At 51.0% G+C, this 14,022-nt stretch overlaps 1 protein-coding gene across 2 annotated transcripts; it reads left to right on the top strand.

Moving 5' to 3' along the window:
* Window positions 1-81: 81 nt before the first annotated feature.
* On the top strand, window positions 82-13,596 carry STUB1 (STIP1 homology and U-box containing protein 1). Of its 2 annotated transcripts, none has more exons than XM_053276651.1 (7): window positions 82-570; window positions 4,826-5,024; window positions 5,599-5,764; window positions 7,645-7,735; window positions 8,444-8,500; window positions 10,538-10,654; window positions 12,587-13,596. In XM_053276651.1, exons 1-7 carry the CDS (start codon window positions 346-348, stop codon window positions 12,710-12,712), a joined length of 981 nt encoding a protein of 326 aa, XP_053132626.1. In that variant the 5' UTR covers window positions 82-345; the 3' UTR covers window positions 12,713-13,596. The 2 variants fall into 2 exon arrangements, with proteins under 2 accessions (XP_053132626.1, XP_053132625.1); XM_053276650.1 differs by having other exon boundaries at window positions 82-594.
* Window positions 13,597-14,022: the final 426 nt, after the last annotated feature.

Genomic DNA, 14,022 nt, shown 5'->3' with positions numbered 1-14,022 from the left:
TCCTCCTCGGTCCGCTCGGCGGCCCCTCCCCTTCCTCCCGGGCCGCTCCGCCCCTTCCTCTCGCACCCCGGCGGCGGCCGCGCCGGGCCCTCCTCCTCCTCCTCCTCCTCCCACTCCCACTCCCACTCCGGCTGCTGCTGCTGCTGAGCTGCTGCTGCCGCGGCGGTGGTGGTGGCGGTAGCGGTGGCTGCGGGCGATCGGGGCCCGGGCCGGGCTGTGGCGGTGCGGCGAGGCCGGGGCGATCGGGGCCCGGCGGCGGCCTCCTCCTCCTCCTGCTCCCCGTCCCCGCTCTCCGGGCACCGGGACAGCGGCTGCCTGGGCTGCTTCTGCCTGGGAGGCGCCGGCATGAAGGGCAAGGAGGAGCCGGAGAAGGAGAGCGGAGGCGGCGGCGGCGGTGCGGGGCTGCCGGGCGGGGGCGGCGGCGGAGGGGGCGGCCCCAGCCTGGGCCTCGGCCTGGGCGGCGGCAGCCCGGAGAAGAGCCGCAGCGCCCAGGAGTACAAGGAGCAGGGCAACCGGCTCTTCGTCAGCCGCAAGTACCCGGAGGCCGCCGCCTGCTACGGCCGGGCCATCGTGAGTCTGGCCGCCGACTGGGGGGTGAGACGGGGCGGATCGGGAGGGAGGGAGGAGGGGAGGGCGAGGGGGCCTCTGGGCGCGGGCAGAGGGCGCCCCCTCCCCCCAGAGCAGCTGATCGGGGGAGGGGAGAGAGGGGATGGGGCCCCGGCTGAGCCTGGACTGTGGCTCGACTCCGCCTTTTGCCGTTAGGGTGCGGGGGGGAGGGTGCCTCTGAGCACAGGCAGAGTGTGGACCCTTGGGAGGGTGTCCTCTCCGGCCAGGCCCGTCTCTTGAGCCCGAGCCAAAGAGCTGGTAAAGGGGGCTGTGTGAGGAAGGAGGGTGCCTCTGAGCATGGGCAGAGTGTGGCCTCTTGGGAGGGTGCCCTCTCCAACCAGGCTTATCTCTCGAGCCTGAGCCCAGCATTGGTAAAGGGGGCTGTGAGGAAGGAGGGTGCCTCTGAGCGCAGGCAGAGTGCAGCTCTCTGAGGTTGATCTCAGATCGGAGGGAGAGTGGGGATAGGAAGCAATCAAAGGCTTAGTCTGGGCTCTAGCTCCATTCTGTATCTTGCCTTGAGAATTTGGGAAGGGGGCTGTGGGGAGCGAGAGTGCCTCTGAGCACAGGCAGAGCTCCGTCCCTTGAGAGGGATGCAGCCTGCAAGTGTGCCCCCTCAGTCTAATCTTGTCAATGTCGCCTGATCTGAAATCTTGGTAAAGGTGGCTGTGAGGAACAGGAGCACCTCTGAGCATGAGCAGAGTTTGTGCCCTGTGCAGTCTGGCATCAGAATGGGGGATGGCTGTAGGGGTGAGCTTGGGGACAGGAGGCAAGTAAGTGCCAAGGTTCAATTCTTGAATCAGTTTCCAGCGTTTATTACCAAGGAAGAAGGAGGTCTCTGAGCATGGGCAGCAGAGTTGTCATGGCCTCAGAAGGGCAGGGGGTTGATAGACGAAGCAGGCAAAAGGATTCTTCTTATGAGTAACACTCCGAGCTCCACCACAGCAAGTTTTAGGTCTGGTTAATCCAGCCCCTGGGGCACCCAAGTCCACATGAGTTGGCTTTGCCAGGTAGGATGTGACTCAGCTCTGTGGGTCTTTATAGCATCCTTTCCAGTTATTTTACTTGAGTTCCCCAGAGGGGTGGAAAGTATTAAGGCAAAGCACTGCTTAACCCAGAGAGGGGAGGAAAAGGACCGTGGCTACCTGCTGACGGGTTGAAAACAGGGGCAAAGAACTCAACCCTCAGCTGTGTGGTCTCCCAGGCAGGGGAAATGTGGAATTTCAGAGTTGGAAGGGACCTTCGAGGAAACTGACACATATCTTTCAGGGGAATATCTTGCAGCGCTCACATGTGGTCTCCCATTCAAATGCAAACCAGGGCAGACCCTGCTTAGCAAAGGAAACAAGTCATACTGGCTGGAGGAGAGCTGGTCTTGTGGTAGCCAGCATGAATTGTCCCCTCTGCTAAGCAGGGCACACCCTGGTTTGCATTTGGATGGGAGACTCTCATGTGTGAGCACTGCAAGATATTCCCCTGAGGGAATGAGACCGCGCTGGGAAGAGCATCTGCCGTTTGGCATGCAGAAGGTTCCAAGTTCCCTCCCTGGCAACATCTCCAAGATAGGGCTGAGAGAGATTCCTGCCTGTAACCTTGGAGAAACTGCTGCCCGTCTGGCAGCAGGAGATCTGTTCAAGGGGATCCCTTGGAGACTTAAGAGGGAGTAAAGGTAAAGTGTGCCATCAAGTCAATTTCAACTGTGTGCCCACAGAGCCGTCAAGTCAATTTCAACTGTGTGCCCACAGAGCCGTCAAGTCAATTTCAACTGTGTGCCCACAGAGTCCTGTGGTTTTCTTTGGTAGAATCCAGGAGGGGTTGACCATTGCCTCCTCCCGTGCAGTCTGAGATGATGCCTTTCAGCATCTTCCTATATCGCTGCTGCCCAATATAGTACCAGTGGGAATTCGAACCGGCAACCTTCTGCTTGTTAGTCAAGCATTTTCCCACTGCCCCACTTAAGTTCAAGAGGGGGTAGGCTGGCTTTTAAAAGTGATTGCACACAAAACCCAGGAGGAGAAGCCTATCAAAGACTGTTCTGCATTATGGCCATGTGAAACCTCCAGAGTTGGAGGCACTATATCCCAATTACTTTGATAAGGAGTAGTTGTGGGCTTCCGGGAAGCATCTGGAAGCAAGATAGTGGGTTCTTGGTTCTGTGCAGCAGGACCCTTCTTATGTTCTTTAAGAAAAGAAAGACATTTTTTAGTTTCTAGGAATAGGGATTTTGCATGCCTTCTTGTTACAGCTGTTGGGGCTGTTTATGCCATGTCACCATCTCAATGAGATCTCATCCCCATGGGGCTGTTTATGCCATGTCACCATCTTGCTTTCAGAGTGCAGGTGCCCCCTGTGCTCATACAGAGTTTAACTGTGAAGCTCTTGAAAATATCCACTTTATTATATACTAGCTGTGCCGGGCACAGAACATCTGTGCCACTCGCTGGTTGGCCGGTCCACTTCTTCTCCGCCCCTGTTACCGCTTTCTGGCCAGTTGGCTGCCACCACCATTTTCTTCCCTCCACCTGTCCCGTGGCGATTTGGCAGCTCTCCGAATTCTCACAAGAGTTGCCACGCATGGGATTAGCCACGAGTACGTCTTAGAGTGATATAGATATAAATTTATTATAAATTATGTTTTATATTATTATAAATGCCAGATGATCCTTTTGAACTCTGGATCGCCATTGGGAGGTGCCTGAATATACTTCAAGTATACACTGATGGAGTCTGAGCTGTCGGTGACTGACCAAGAGAGGGATCTTGGAGTCATGGTGGACAGCTCATTGAAAGTGTGCGGCAGCTGTGAAAAAGGCCAATTCTATGCTAGGGATCATTAGGAAGGGGGTTGAAAATAAAATGGCTAATATTGTTATAATAACCTTTTACAAAACTATGGTGTGGCCACACCTGGAGTACTGCATACAGTTCTGGTCAACACATCTAAAGAAGGACATTGTAGAACTGGAAGAGGTGCAGAAGAGGGCAACCAAGATGACCAGGGTCCTAGAGCACCCCCATGAAATGGGTCATGGGTCATCCCGTGAAATTGATTGCCACGAGATTTAGGACCAACAAATGGAAGTACTTTTTCACACAATGCATAATCAATTTGTGGAATTCTCTGCCACGAGATGTGGTGACAGCCAACAACCTGGATGGCTTTAAGAGGGGTTTGGATAACTTCACGGAGGAGAGGTCTATCAACGGCTACTAGTCTGAGGGCTATAGGCCACCTCCAGCCTCAGAGGCAAGATGCTTCTAAATACCAGTTGTAGGGGAGTAGCAGTAGGAGAGAGAGAGCATGCCTTCATCTCTTGCCTGTGGACTTCTCAGAGGCATCTGGTGGGCCACTGTGTGAAACAGGATGCTGGACTAGATGGGCCTTGGGCCTGATCCACCAGGGCTGTTCTTATGAGTAGACCAAGAGATCGCCCACCCCCCTGATCAGTAATCATGCAGGCTTCCAGATGCAACAGATGCTCTCAGCTTTGCATAATAGACTTGCTGCACCTCTTTGTATGATCTTGCCCTCTGGGATATTTCCTTTCCTGTGAGATCTGGATGAATAATCTCTCATCCGTCTCACAGCGTCACGCTGTTTCTCCTGGTTCATTAAGACGGCCGAGTTGCGTAAAGGAGCAGTTCCCACAGTCTGGATTCTTTCGGGGCGCCTCCGCAGTTTGTGGCAATGGTGACTAAACTCCACTTCCCCCCAAGTCCTCCTTTTTTCAAAAATTAGAAATTCTTCTGAATTTGCCCATCTTCAAAATGAGATCGGCTGGGGAGCAGGGTGGGAGGAGAGCAGGTCTTGTGGCAGGAAGCATGAATTGTCCCCTTTGCTAAGCAGAGTCTGCTTTGCATTTGAATGAGAGATGTGGGAGCACCAGAAGTTATTCCCCTCAGGGCTGGGGCCACTCTGGGAAGAGCATCTCCATGCAGAAGGTTCCAGGTTCCCTCCCTGGCAGCATCTCCAAGCTAGGGCTGAGAGAGACTCCTGCCTGCAATCTTGGAGAAGCCGCTGCCAGTCTGGGTAGACACTACTATGGCTGGGGGATGATGGGAGTTGTAGCCCAGAAATCAGCTGGAGGGCCAGAGTTGTGCCTCCCAGATCTAAAAGCACCTGCCAGGTGCTCTGTAAGATGGGAGCTGGAGGCTCGCCCTTCAACACCTGAGGACCGCAGGCTGAGAACCGGCACTCTTAACGGCATGCTCTTTCTTCCAGAACCGGAACCCCCTGGTAGCCGTTTATTATACCAACCGCGCCTTATGTTACCTGAAGATGCAGCAACACGACAAAGCTCTGGCCGACTGTAAGCACGCCCTGGAGCTGGACAGCCAGTCGGTGAAGGCCCACTTCTTTCTTGGCCAGTGCCAGATGGAGATGGAGAACTACGACGAGGCCATTGCCAACCTTCAGAGAGGTGAGCCCGGGGGGCGGCCCAGGCTGGGCTGGGAAAACTCTTCTTACAGGGACCGCAGCTTAGCGGACGTTTGTTGCAAAGTTAAAAACTTGACGTCAAGCCGTTTTAAAAGTGGGTTGAGCTCCTGTTCAGGTTCGTCGGGGTTTTCCCTTGAGCTCTCCAGTTCAGACCAGTGGTCCCTTTATGAGGGATTTCCGGATGGACTACAACTCCCATAATCCCCAACTGTAACGGCCTTTGGCTGTTGCAGCTGGGGATTATGGGAGTCGCAGTCAACAGCATCTGGGAATCCCTCTTACAGTTCAGATCCCCACTAACAAGTGGTTTTGAGTAGGATTGTCCATGAGCCAGGCCCACAAGTTTGGCTGTCGGTAACATAGGAAGCTGCCACATACTGAGTCAGACCATTGGTCTGTCTAGCTCAGTATTGTCTTCACAGACTGGCAGCAGTTTCTCCAAGGTTGCAGGCAGGAATCTCTCTCAGCCCTATCTTGGGGATGCTGCCAGGGAGGGAACGTGGCGCCTAGATGCTCTTCCCAGACATGCCTTTGACTTGCCTTCTTGCCTTTCCCAGCCTACAACTTAGCCAAGGAGCAGCGGCTGAACTTTGGGGACGACATTCCAAGTGCCCTGCGGATCGCCAAGAAGAAGCGTTGGAACAACATTGAGGAGAAGCGGATCAACCAGGAGAACGAGTTGCACGCCTATCTAACCAAACTCATCATGGCGGAGAAAGAGAGGTGCGACGGGGGCGGAGTGATTGGAATATTGTGGCGTGTAAGGATGAAAAATAGTAAAGATCACCGTCTAGGGTGTCGAGAACATGGCTAGGCTACAGCCTTTCTCTCCAGCACCTAATTTTCTGTGTGAAAGGCAAGATTGCCCCCTGCTAACTAGGCAAAAAGGCACTTTTTTAACGTGATTCTCGTTATTTAGCTGGGGGAGAGCAACTGGCCCTATCCGTCCCCAGCACAGCATCCCTCCAGTGACTGTTGCTGGCGTCTGTCTTATGTTTCTTTTTAGATCGTGAGCCCTTCGGGGACAAGTAGCCATCTTTGTTTGTTTTCGTTTTGTTTGTTGTTTCTCTATGTAAACCGCTTTGGAAGCTTTCATTGAAAAGCGATATATAAATATTTGCGGTTTTTTAATTTGTTTCAGTAAAAGTTGTAGTTGATCATGCAATCCTGTTGGAAGTGGGGCAATCCAGGTACAGCATCCTCATGAGGGAGGAGAGCTGGTTTTTTGATAGCAAGCATGAATGTTCCCCTTTGCTAAGCAGGGTCTGCCCTGGTTTACATTTGAATGGGAGACTACAGGTGTGAGCGCTGTGAGATGTTCCCTTTGGGGGATGTGCCTCATACAGGTAGCTCAGCGGAAGAGCATCTTGCATGCAGAAAGTTCTAAATTCCCTCCTTGGCACCTCCAAGATAGGGCTGAGAGAGACTCCTGCCTGCAACCTTGGAGAAGCCGCTGCCAGTCTGTGTGGACAATCCTGAGCTAGATGGACCAAGGATCGGACTCGGTATATGGCAGCTTCCTATGTTCCGTATACTGTGTGATCATCATGTTGTCTATGGAAGGGTTTCTTAACCTTGGGCCCCCCAGATGTTGCTGGACTACAACTCCCATAATCCCCAAGCAAAAGCCATTGCAGCTGAGGATTCTGGGAGTTGTAGTCCAACAACATCTGGGGGCCCAAGGTTAAGAAACCCTGGTCTGTGGAGATTCTGATTCCGTCTGTGGAGAATCCCTTCCGTCGATGGAGATGATGGTCTAGTCCACTCGTTGGCCAGTGTCACTGCATGAATGTGTGGCGTGGGCAGGGTCGCCCCACCCTTCTGTTCAGAGGATTCTGTTGCCTGTTCTGTCCACCCAGGAACTTGCTGTGGTTGTACTGGTTTAGAGCCCATGCTTATAATCTGTCTAAACTATATTATTATTATTATTATTATTATTATTATTATTATTTCGATTTCTATACCGCCCTTCCAAAAAATGGCTCAGGGCAGTTTACACAGAGAAATAAAACAAATAAGATGGCTCCCTGTCCCCAAAGGGCTCACATTCTAAAAAGAAACACAAGATAGACACCAGCAACAGTCACTGGAGGTCCTGTGCTGGGGGTGGAGAGGGCCAGTTACTCTCCCCCTGCTGAATAATAGAGAATCACCATGGTAAAAGGTGCCTCTTTGCCCAGTTAGCAGGGGAAATCTGAATCTATACCCAATGCTATGGTGTCAACAGAGTGCTTATTCCAAGGTGAGAGTCATTGATCAGGATAAATCAACTTCCTGGCAGTTTTGGACCCTTATCTTGAAAGCTCCTTCTCAAAAGTACAAGGATCACAAAAGTTAGTTCAGCCCACCCACAGGAATCTGCCTTATTCTGAATCAGACCTTTGGTCTATCCAGCTCCGTATTGTCGACACTGACAGACAGGGTTCCTTCCCGGGCCTATTTGGAGATGCTGCCAGGGAGAGGACCTGGAAGAACCTTCTGCATGCAAAACAGATGCTCTGCCACTGAGCGACTGTCTGTACCCAGCCATGCGCCCCCTGCGCTCTCAATATACTTGCACCCTGAAGCATCCTTCCTTCTCTCCCCTTCTGCATCTCTCCTAGGGAGTTGGATGAATGTCAGCGGGTGCAGGAAGAAGAGAACGTGGATGAAAGTCGGAGCCGGGCACAGCTGGCCAGCATTGAAGCCAAACACGTGAGGACCCTCACCTATCTTCTCCAACCTTAGTCCCGATCCTGGGGACTGTTTCTGGGGGCTTCTTCCCCTGGTCTTTCCAGCCACTGAGTTCCATTAGCTCTGCCCACCTAGTTGTCTGTTAACTGTCCTCTGAATCTGTGAACATTCCGCTCCATTGAGTTACATTGGGGCAGTTTGGGGATTTATTTTATTGGGGTTTTTTTTGCCTCTTAGGCTTTTCCCCCTTCAGATTTTTGTGAAATTGACTTACCTGCAAGTTAACCTGAATCTGTCGGGTACCTCCCTTTCACCCGCAAGTGCTCCAGTTATGCCTCCATAAGGATCATAACGTTTCCAGCTCTTTCGGAAATAGATATGAAGGATATTGTTTTAATTTTGTTTTGTTTCTGCATTGACATTTGGTGGTGTACACTGGTCCTTCCCCCTCTGTTCTCACAACAACCCTGCAAGGTAGCTTAGGTGGAGAGATAGCAACATGCCCACCGTTGCCCAGGGAACTTGATGGCCAAGTGAAGATTTGAATCTAGTTCTCAGTGGTCCTAAATAAGCCCCCTCACCTCTGTCCCACAGCAGGCCAAAGATCGATCTAGTCCAGCATCCTGCTTCCGACAGTGGGCAGCTGAGAAGCCCCGGAGGAAGACAGTCATCAGCTGTGGTTCTTCTGTTGTGCCGTGTCCCTTGCTTAGGGCTTTATTTCTCTTCCAGGAAAAGTACCTAGCAGACATGGATGAGCTGTTCTCCCAGGTGGACGAGAAGCGGAAGGTGAGAGGGTGCTCCAGCAGGGGGTGCTAGCGGGCTCTGAGTGGTCAAGGAGGCTTCCCAGGGAGTGTTCCTCCTTTGCAGAGGAGCACCTTGCAGTGGATCTGGCCCACTCTACACATGCAGCGGGGGTGGGTGGGGAGACTCCTGAGGGTTGGGCTATACCACTTCAGGCTGCAGGTGGGCGTGGGTTGATCACGATTTAGAATGCCACGTTTATCCTAATAGAAGGCGATTCTGAATTGAAGACGACCCCTTTGAAAAACAGAGGTTGGATACATGTTATGAGCCACCTAATGGCGCAGCGGGGAAATGACTTGATTAGCAAGCCAGAGGTTGCTGGTTCGAATCCCCGCTGGTGTATTTCCCAGACTGTGGGAAACGCCTATATCGGGCAGCAGTGATCTAGGAAGATGCTGAAAGGCATCATCTCATACTGTGTGGGAGGAGGCAATGGTCAACCCCTCCTGTATTCTACCAAAGACAACCACAGGGCTCTGTGGGTGCCAGGAGTCGACACCGACTCAACGGCACAACTTTACTTTAAATACACGTTATACCTATATTTGCCCAAAGGGAGGAGGACTCTGAATTTGACAATCCCCACCCCAAATTTCTAACATCAAAGAATTTGGGGGAAACCTCATCTTGGACTCGGGTAAATACAGCACTCTCTCCATGTTGTGCAAAGAGTTCAACGCGGAATAAACTGAGCATGGATCTTTCATCTGAAATTCTAGTTTTGTGCTAGATGTCGTCTCTTCCCTGCTTGCAGGAGGAGCATATTCTAAAATGGTGCCTGCTGTATGCCAAGGCCTTGTGGCTAGGGTTGATGGGATTTGTAGTCCAGCAGGGACCTAAGGTTAGGAAGCGCTGCTCTAAGAGCATAGAACAGTTCATTGCTTTTGAGGGCTTACCTGATTTGCCAAAGATGCTGGTTGGTCAGGAATATCTGCCTAAATTTGCATAATAGAAAATTGCTGAACACACTTGGTTTTTAGGCACACCCATGTATCTTCTTAAATGAGACCTCTGCTTGTGCCTGAGAGAAGGATAAATGCCTCTTCTGTGATGATGAAGAGTCTTGTGACAACTTGAAGGCGGACACATTTACACTAGCATTTAGCCTTTAAGGTGTCACAAGATTCTTAGTCTGGGTTCTCCCTAGGAGGCTCTTCTAAGCTTGTGTCTGCCACCCACGGTTTGTCTAAGATCTTGTATTCAGGTAATTAACCCATTACCCCAAAAGAGCTGCCTCGTTAATCAATGAGGTTGACTCATATTGATTGACTCAGCATATGCTACCCTGACTTCTGTGCAGAAGATCAGGACACAAATGTTGTAGAGGAAGCAGTAAACTCTGCAAAATTGAGTCAATTGAATGCCTTTTTGTCAGAGACTGACGAATTGTAGATTAGTCAGTCTCACTGATAAAACGTGATTGAATTGCCTCGACTTTTTAGCTTTTATTGTTTCCTTTAAAATATTTGTCTGCAAGGAACATAGGAAGCTGCTTTATACTGAGTCAGGCCATTGGTTCATCTAGCAGAGTATTGTCTACACAGACTGGCAGTAGCTTCTCCAAGGTTGCAGGCAGGGGTCTTGGCCCTTTCTGGAGATGCCAGGGAGGGAATTAGGAAACTTCTGCATGTAGGTGCTTTCCCCAGATGGGAATATCTCACAGTGCTCACACATGTAGCCTCCTATTAAAATGCAAACCAGGGCAGACCCTGCTTAGTAAAGGGGACGATTCATGCTTGCTCCCACAAGACCAACTCTCTTCCTCTTTTGCACAGAGGCGAGAATGTATACATTGGTTTTTCCCATTTGATCCTCACAACAGCCCTGTGAGGCAGGTTTTACCAAGAGTGTGTGATTGGTTCAGGGTCACCCAGGAAGTTCTTTATGACTAAACAGGACTGGAACCCTGGTCTCCTCAGTTCGAGTCTGGTAGCTTCGCTGCTACCCCGCACTGGTTCTTAGTATAGAGGCTGCCTGCCTGGGCTGGATCACTAACTTCCTCTCTCTCCTTTGAGTCAGAAACGAGACATCCCTGACTACCTGTGTGGGAAGATCAGCTTTGAACTTATGAGAGAGCCCTGCATCACGCCCAGTGGGATCACCTACGACAGGAAGGACATAGAAGAGCATCTCCAGGTAACAGAGGCATCTCGGTGGGACCGGGTGTGTGATGGCAGTGCTGGGTTCAGGCCAGGAGTTAAGAGTGGTTTTCTGATTGAAAGTGCTCAGGGCAAGGGCAGGGAATGCCGCAGTTGCATAGAAGAAGAGAATGTGGTATGAGGATAATTATTTAGCTCAGAAGCCTTCTGATGTTCACCTAGAACAAAGTTAAGTTTCTAGCCCACACCGTTGTGCTGAAAAATGCCTGGTGAAATTGTAGATGCCAGAGAGGTAGCAGAATTAAGACTGCCCGTGGTGGTGGTTTTTTGTGGGGTGGGGACTTTAGTGCCATATCTAGCTACTGTATTTACCCGAATAGAAGGCAGCTCTGAATTTAAGATGATTCATCCCCATTTCTAACATCAAAGCACTTGGGGAAAAGCTTGTCTGGGATTTTGATAAATATGCTCATTGCTTATCTCCTGCTAGCCAAAGCAGAATAAATTATGCAAAAGAGAAGCAACAAGGTATGTCGGCATACATTTTATTCAGGTCACCAAACCTGTCAGCACAGAATTCTGAAATGAAAGAGCTGAATTTTTCTTTTTCCGTTCCTGTTTTCAAAGGCAGCTGGTTGTGGCTGATCACTGCCGAGCTTTTAAAAGTCGGGGATTGTGGCTCCGATTTCTAGTGAGCCGAGCGGAATATTCTGCTTCTTAGAGAAGGTGGAAGTTCATGCAGAGTAGCATATTCTCCAGTCAAATAATGCTGTTTGTACTGTTTTTATTATTGTTCATGTTTCTATCTTGCCCTTCTCCAAAGAGCTCAGGGTGGCATGCAAGATTTTCTCCTCTTCTCCCCACCGCCCCATGTTATTTTCACAACAGCCCTGTGGTGTAGGGTAGGCTGAGAGATTGGCCCAAGGTCCTGCTGGTAAGCTTCTGGGCAGTGTAGGAATCAAGATGATTGATGATGAAGATGAAGTAGGTAGGGATGTGCACGGATTGAATTTTTCTATTCAAATCAAGTTTCAAAAATTCATTGCAAATTCGAGTCAATTCAACCCTGTTCTGGCCTCTTTTTTTTTTAACCAATAGCCTGGATGGTTTTTAAAAGGAGCCAAACGGCTCTCGAATCAAATTCGAATCGAATTTTCCTGAATTTTCAAAGGGTGATTCGATTTGAATTCAAATAACTCAAATCACCCAGATTTGAGTCGAATCGATTCAAGTTTGAATCGATTTGCACATCCCTAGAAGTAGGGATGACTGGGGGGGCAAAGTTCATTTGAGCTTACTGCGCCCCCCCCCCCCCCGCGCACACCTCTCTGCAACGTTATGCACGCCGTGGAACATAACATTTACATTGTTGCACAAGAGTGCTGTCACACATGTTCAAAAATTGTCCAGATGCACGGCAGTGTGGCCATTAAAAGAGCCACCCAGTTGCACAACTCCCGTTTCTGCAGTCTTTGCTTTTGTACAACTGCACAAATAAATTTCGCTACTTGGCTAGTGCTGTATGTCACTGCACTGCATCCCATGTCAAAGTAATAACCGAAAAATACTAATACTCTTGTTCCTGGGGTGTGTTCTCTCTCTCTCTCTCTCTCTCTCTCTCTCTCTCTCTCTCCCTCCCCCCAAACCTCAGGTCTCTGGGCGGTTTACAATGAAACACAAATTAAAACATTAAAACAACTTAAAATTTAAAAACATTTTATTTTTTATTTTTTACATATTCTAAAATTAAACTCTGGGGGTCTAAAATATAGCTTTTCACTTCTTAATATAGAAAAGACTGTGCCTTGGCTATTTTTCACGAGCCAGCTCAGTGCCTCTGCTAAGTGCTGCAGTGGGGCACAAAGACATCACGCCCTCCCTGGCACGCTCCCCAGCAACCGGCATTCCGCGATAGACTGCCCCTGGCCGTGGAGGTTCCTCCTCACGATTGCTTCTGTTTCTCTTTCAGCGTGTCGGCCACTTCGACCCGGTGACTCGGAGCCCCCTGACCCAGGACCAGCTGATCCCAAACCTTGCCATGAAAGAGGTGATAGATGCCTTCATATCAGAAAACGGCTGGGTAGAAGATTACTGATACCCAAGCGGCGCGGCCAGGCCCTGCCTGCGGCAGCCAAGACACACTCCGGACTGCTCCGAGTTCGCTGGGCCCGCACCATGCCTTACTCACTCTCTGTCTGCGTCTCTCCCCGCGCTCTCCCCGCTCTGGATGGCCAGAGCTGCATTGGCTGTGGGAGCTGGCATGGCCCCTCCCCTTGGGCAGTTCTCCGACACGGTGGGCCGAAGCGAGACCTCGGCTCTGGCTTCGAGACGGCGAGGAGAGGCCGGCTCCGTCGGCGGAAGCGGGCCTCGGCTCCAGCACGTCTCCTGCACTCCGTGAGGCGGGGCGGCCTCCGGCACCCACCTCGACTCGCGAAGGACGATACTCCGGCACGGAAACCACGCCCGGCTCTCCAGAGATCGCCTCGGTTTCCCTTGGCACACGCGCCTCCCTCCCGGAACCGTGCCGCTGACAGAAGGCCCGGTCGGTCTCCACGATGAGCCCACATCCAGCAAGGTCACCCCCCGCCCGCCCCCCGGCTTGGCTTTGAGCTGTCATTTCTGGCCCACTCTCTGTACAAAGTTTTCCGTTTCCTCGTTGCAGATTCCTGTCTGTCCGGGATAAGCTGTTTTTTTGTCTGTTTTCTTTGTATATACATAGCCACTTATTTCAGGGTTTGGGGAAGGGGGCTAATAGAAATAATTGCATTTCTATGTGATTCTTACATAGAAATAATAATTATTATACAGACGTTGACCGGATTTTGGGTTTGTTCAGGGTTAATGGTTTCCCCTGGTAGGGGCTGGGGCGCGAGTAACCCCCTCTCCCCCCGCTCCTGCCAGGTAGCTGTTTCCTGGGCAACTGCTCATTGAAAGTTCATAATTTTGTTTTAATTAAATCCCCCCCCCTTTAATAACGACGATACATCTTGCAGTGTTGTTTTGTTGTTGTGGGATACGTTGGCTCTCTGGCTTTTGTGGGCAACTTCAACCGTGCCTGTAAACCAGGGATGCACAACTCCAGCCCTGCTGCTGCTTTTGGACTACAACTCCCAGCATCCCCTGCCACCGTGGCCAATCGTCGCAAATAGGGGAATTGTCCAACATCTGCAGGAGGGCCACTGCTGTATGAGGCCCTCCTGTAAATAACTGAGGAGTAAGTGTATAGCAGGCCTGCTCAACTTCGCTCCTCCCCAGCTGTCTGGACTACACCTCCCATAATCCCCAGCCACAGTGGCCAATAACGAGAGATTATGGGAGTTGTAGGCCAACACCTACAGGAGGGCTGAGGTTGACTGTTTTGTGGCTGCGGGGACCTCCTGTGTGTTAAGAGGCCAGAGACTTCTC

Source organism: Hemicordylus capensis, chromosome 13, assembly GCF_027244095.1.
Source record: "Hemicordylus capensis ecotype Gifberg chromosome 13, rHemCap1.1.pri, whole genome shotgun sequence".
Lineage (NCBI taxonomy): Eukaryota > Metazoa > Chordata > Lepidosauria > Squamata > Cordylidae > Hemicordylus > Hemicordylus capensis.
Note: the sequence above shows the minus strand (reverse complement) of the source record. Positions and strands in the feature narration are given on the sequence as shown.

Coding starts and splice junctions, on each gene's coding strand:
- STUB1 (XM_053276650.1), top strand. CDS start 346: ATGAAGGGCAAGGAGGAGCCGGAGAAGGAGAGCGGAGGCGGCGGCGGC. Junction 595..4,825: donor GTCTGGCCGCCGACTGGGGG/GTGAGACGGGGC, acceptor TCTTTCTTCCAG/AACCGGAACCCCCTGGTAGC. Junction 10,655..12,586: donor ACATAGAAGAGCATCTCCAG/GTAACAGAGGCA, acceptor TTTCTCTTTCAG/CGTGTCGGCCACTTCGACCC.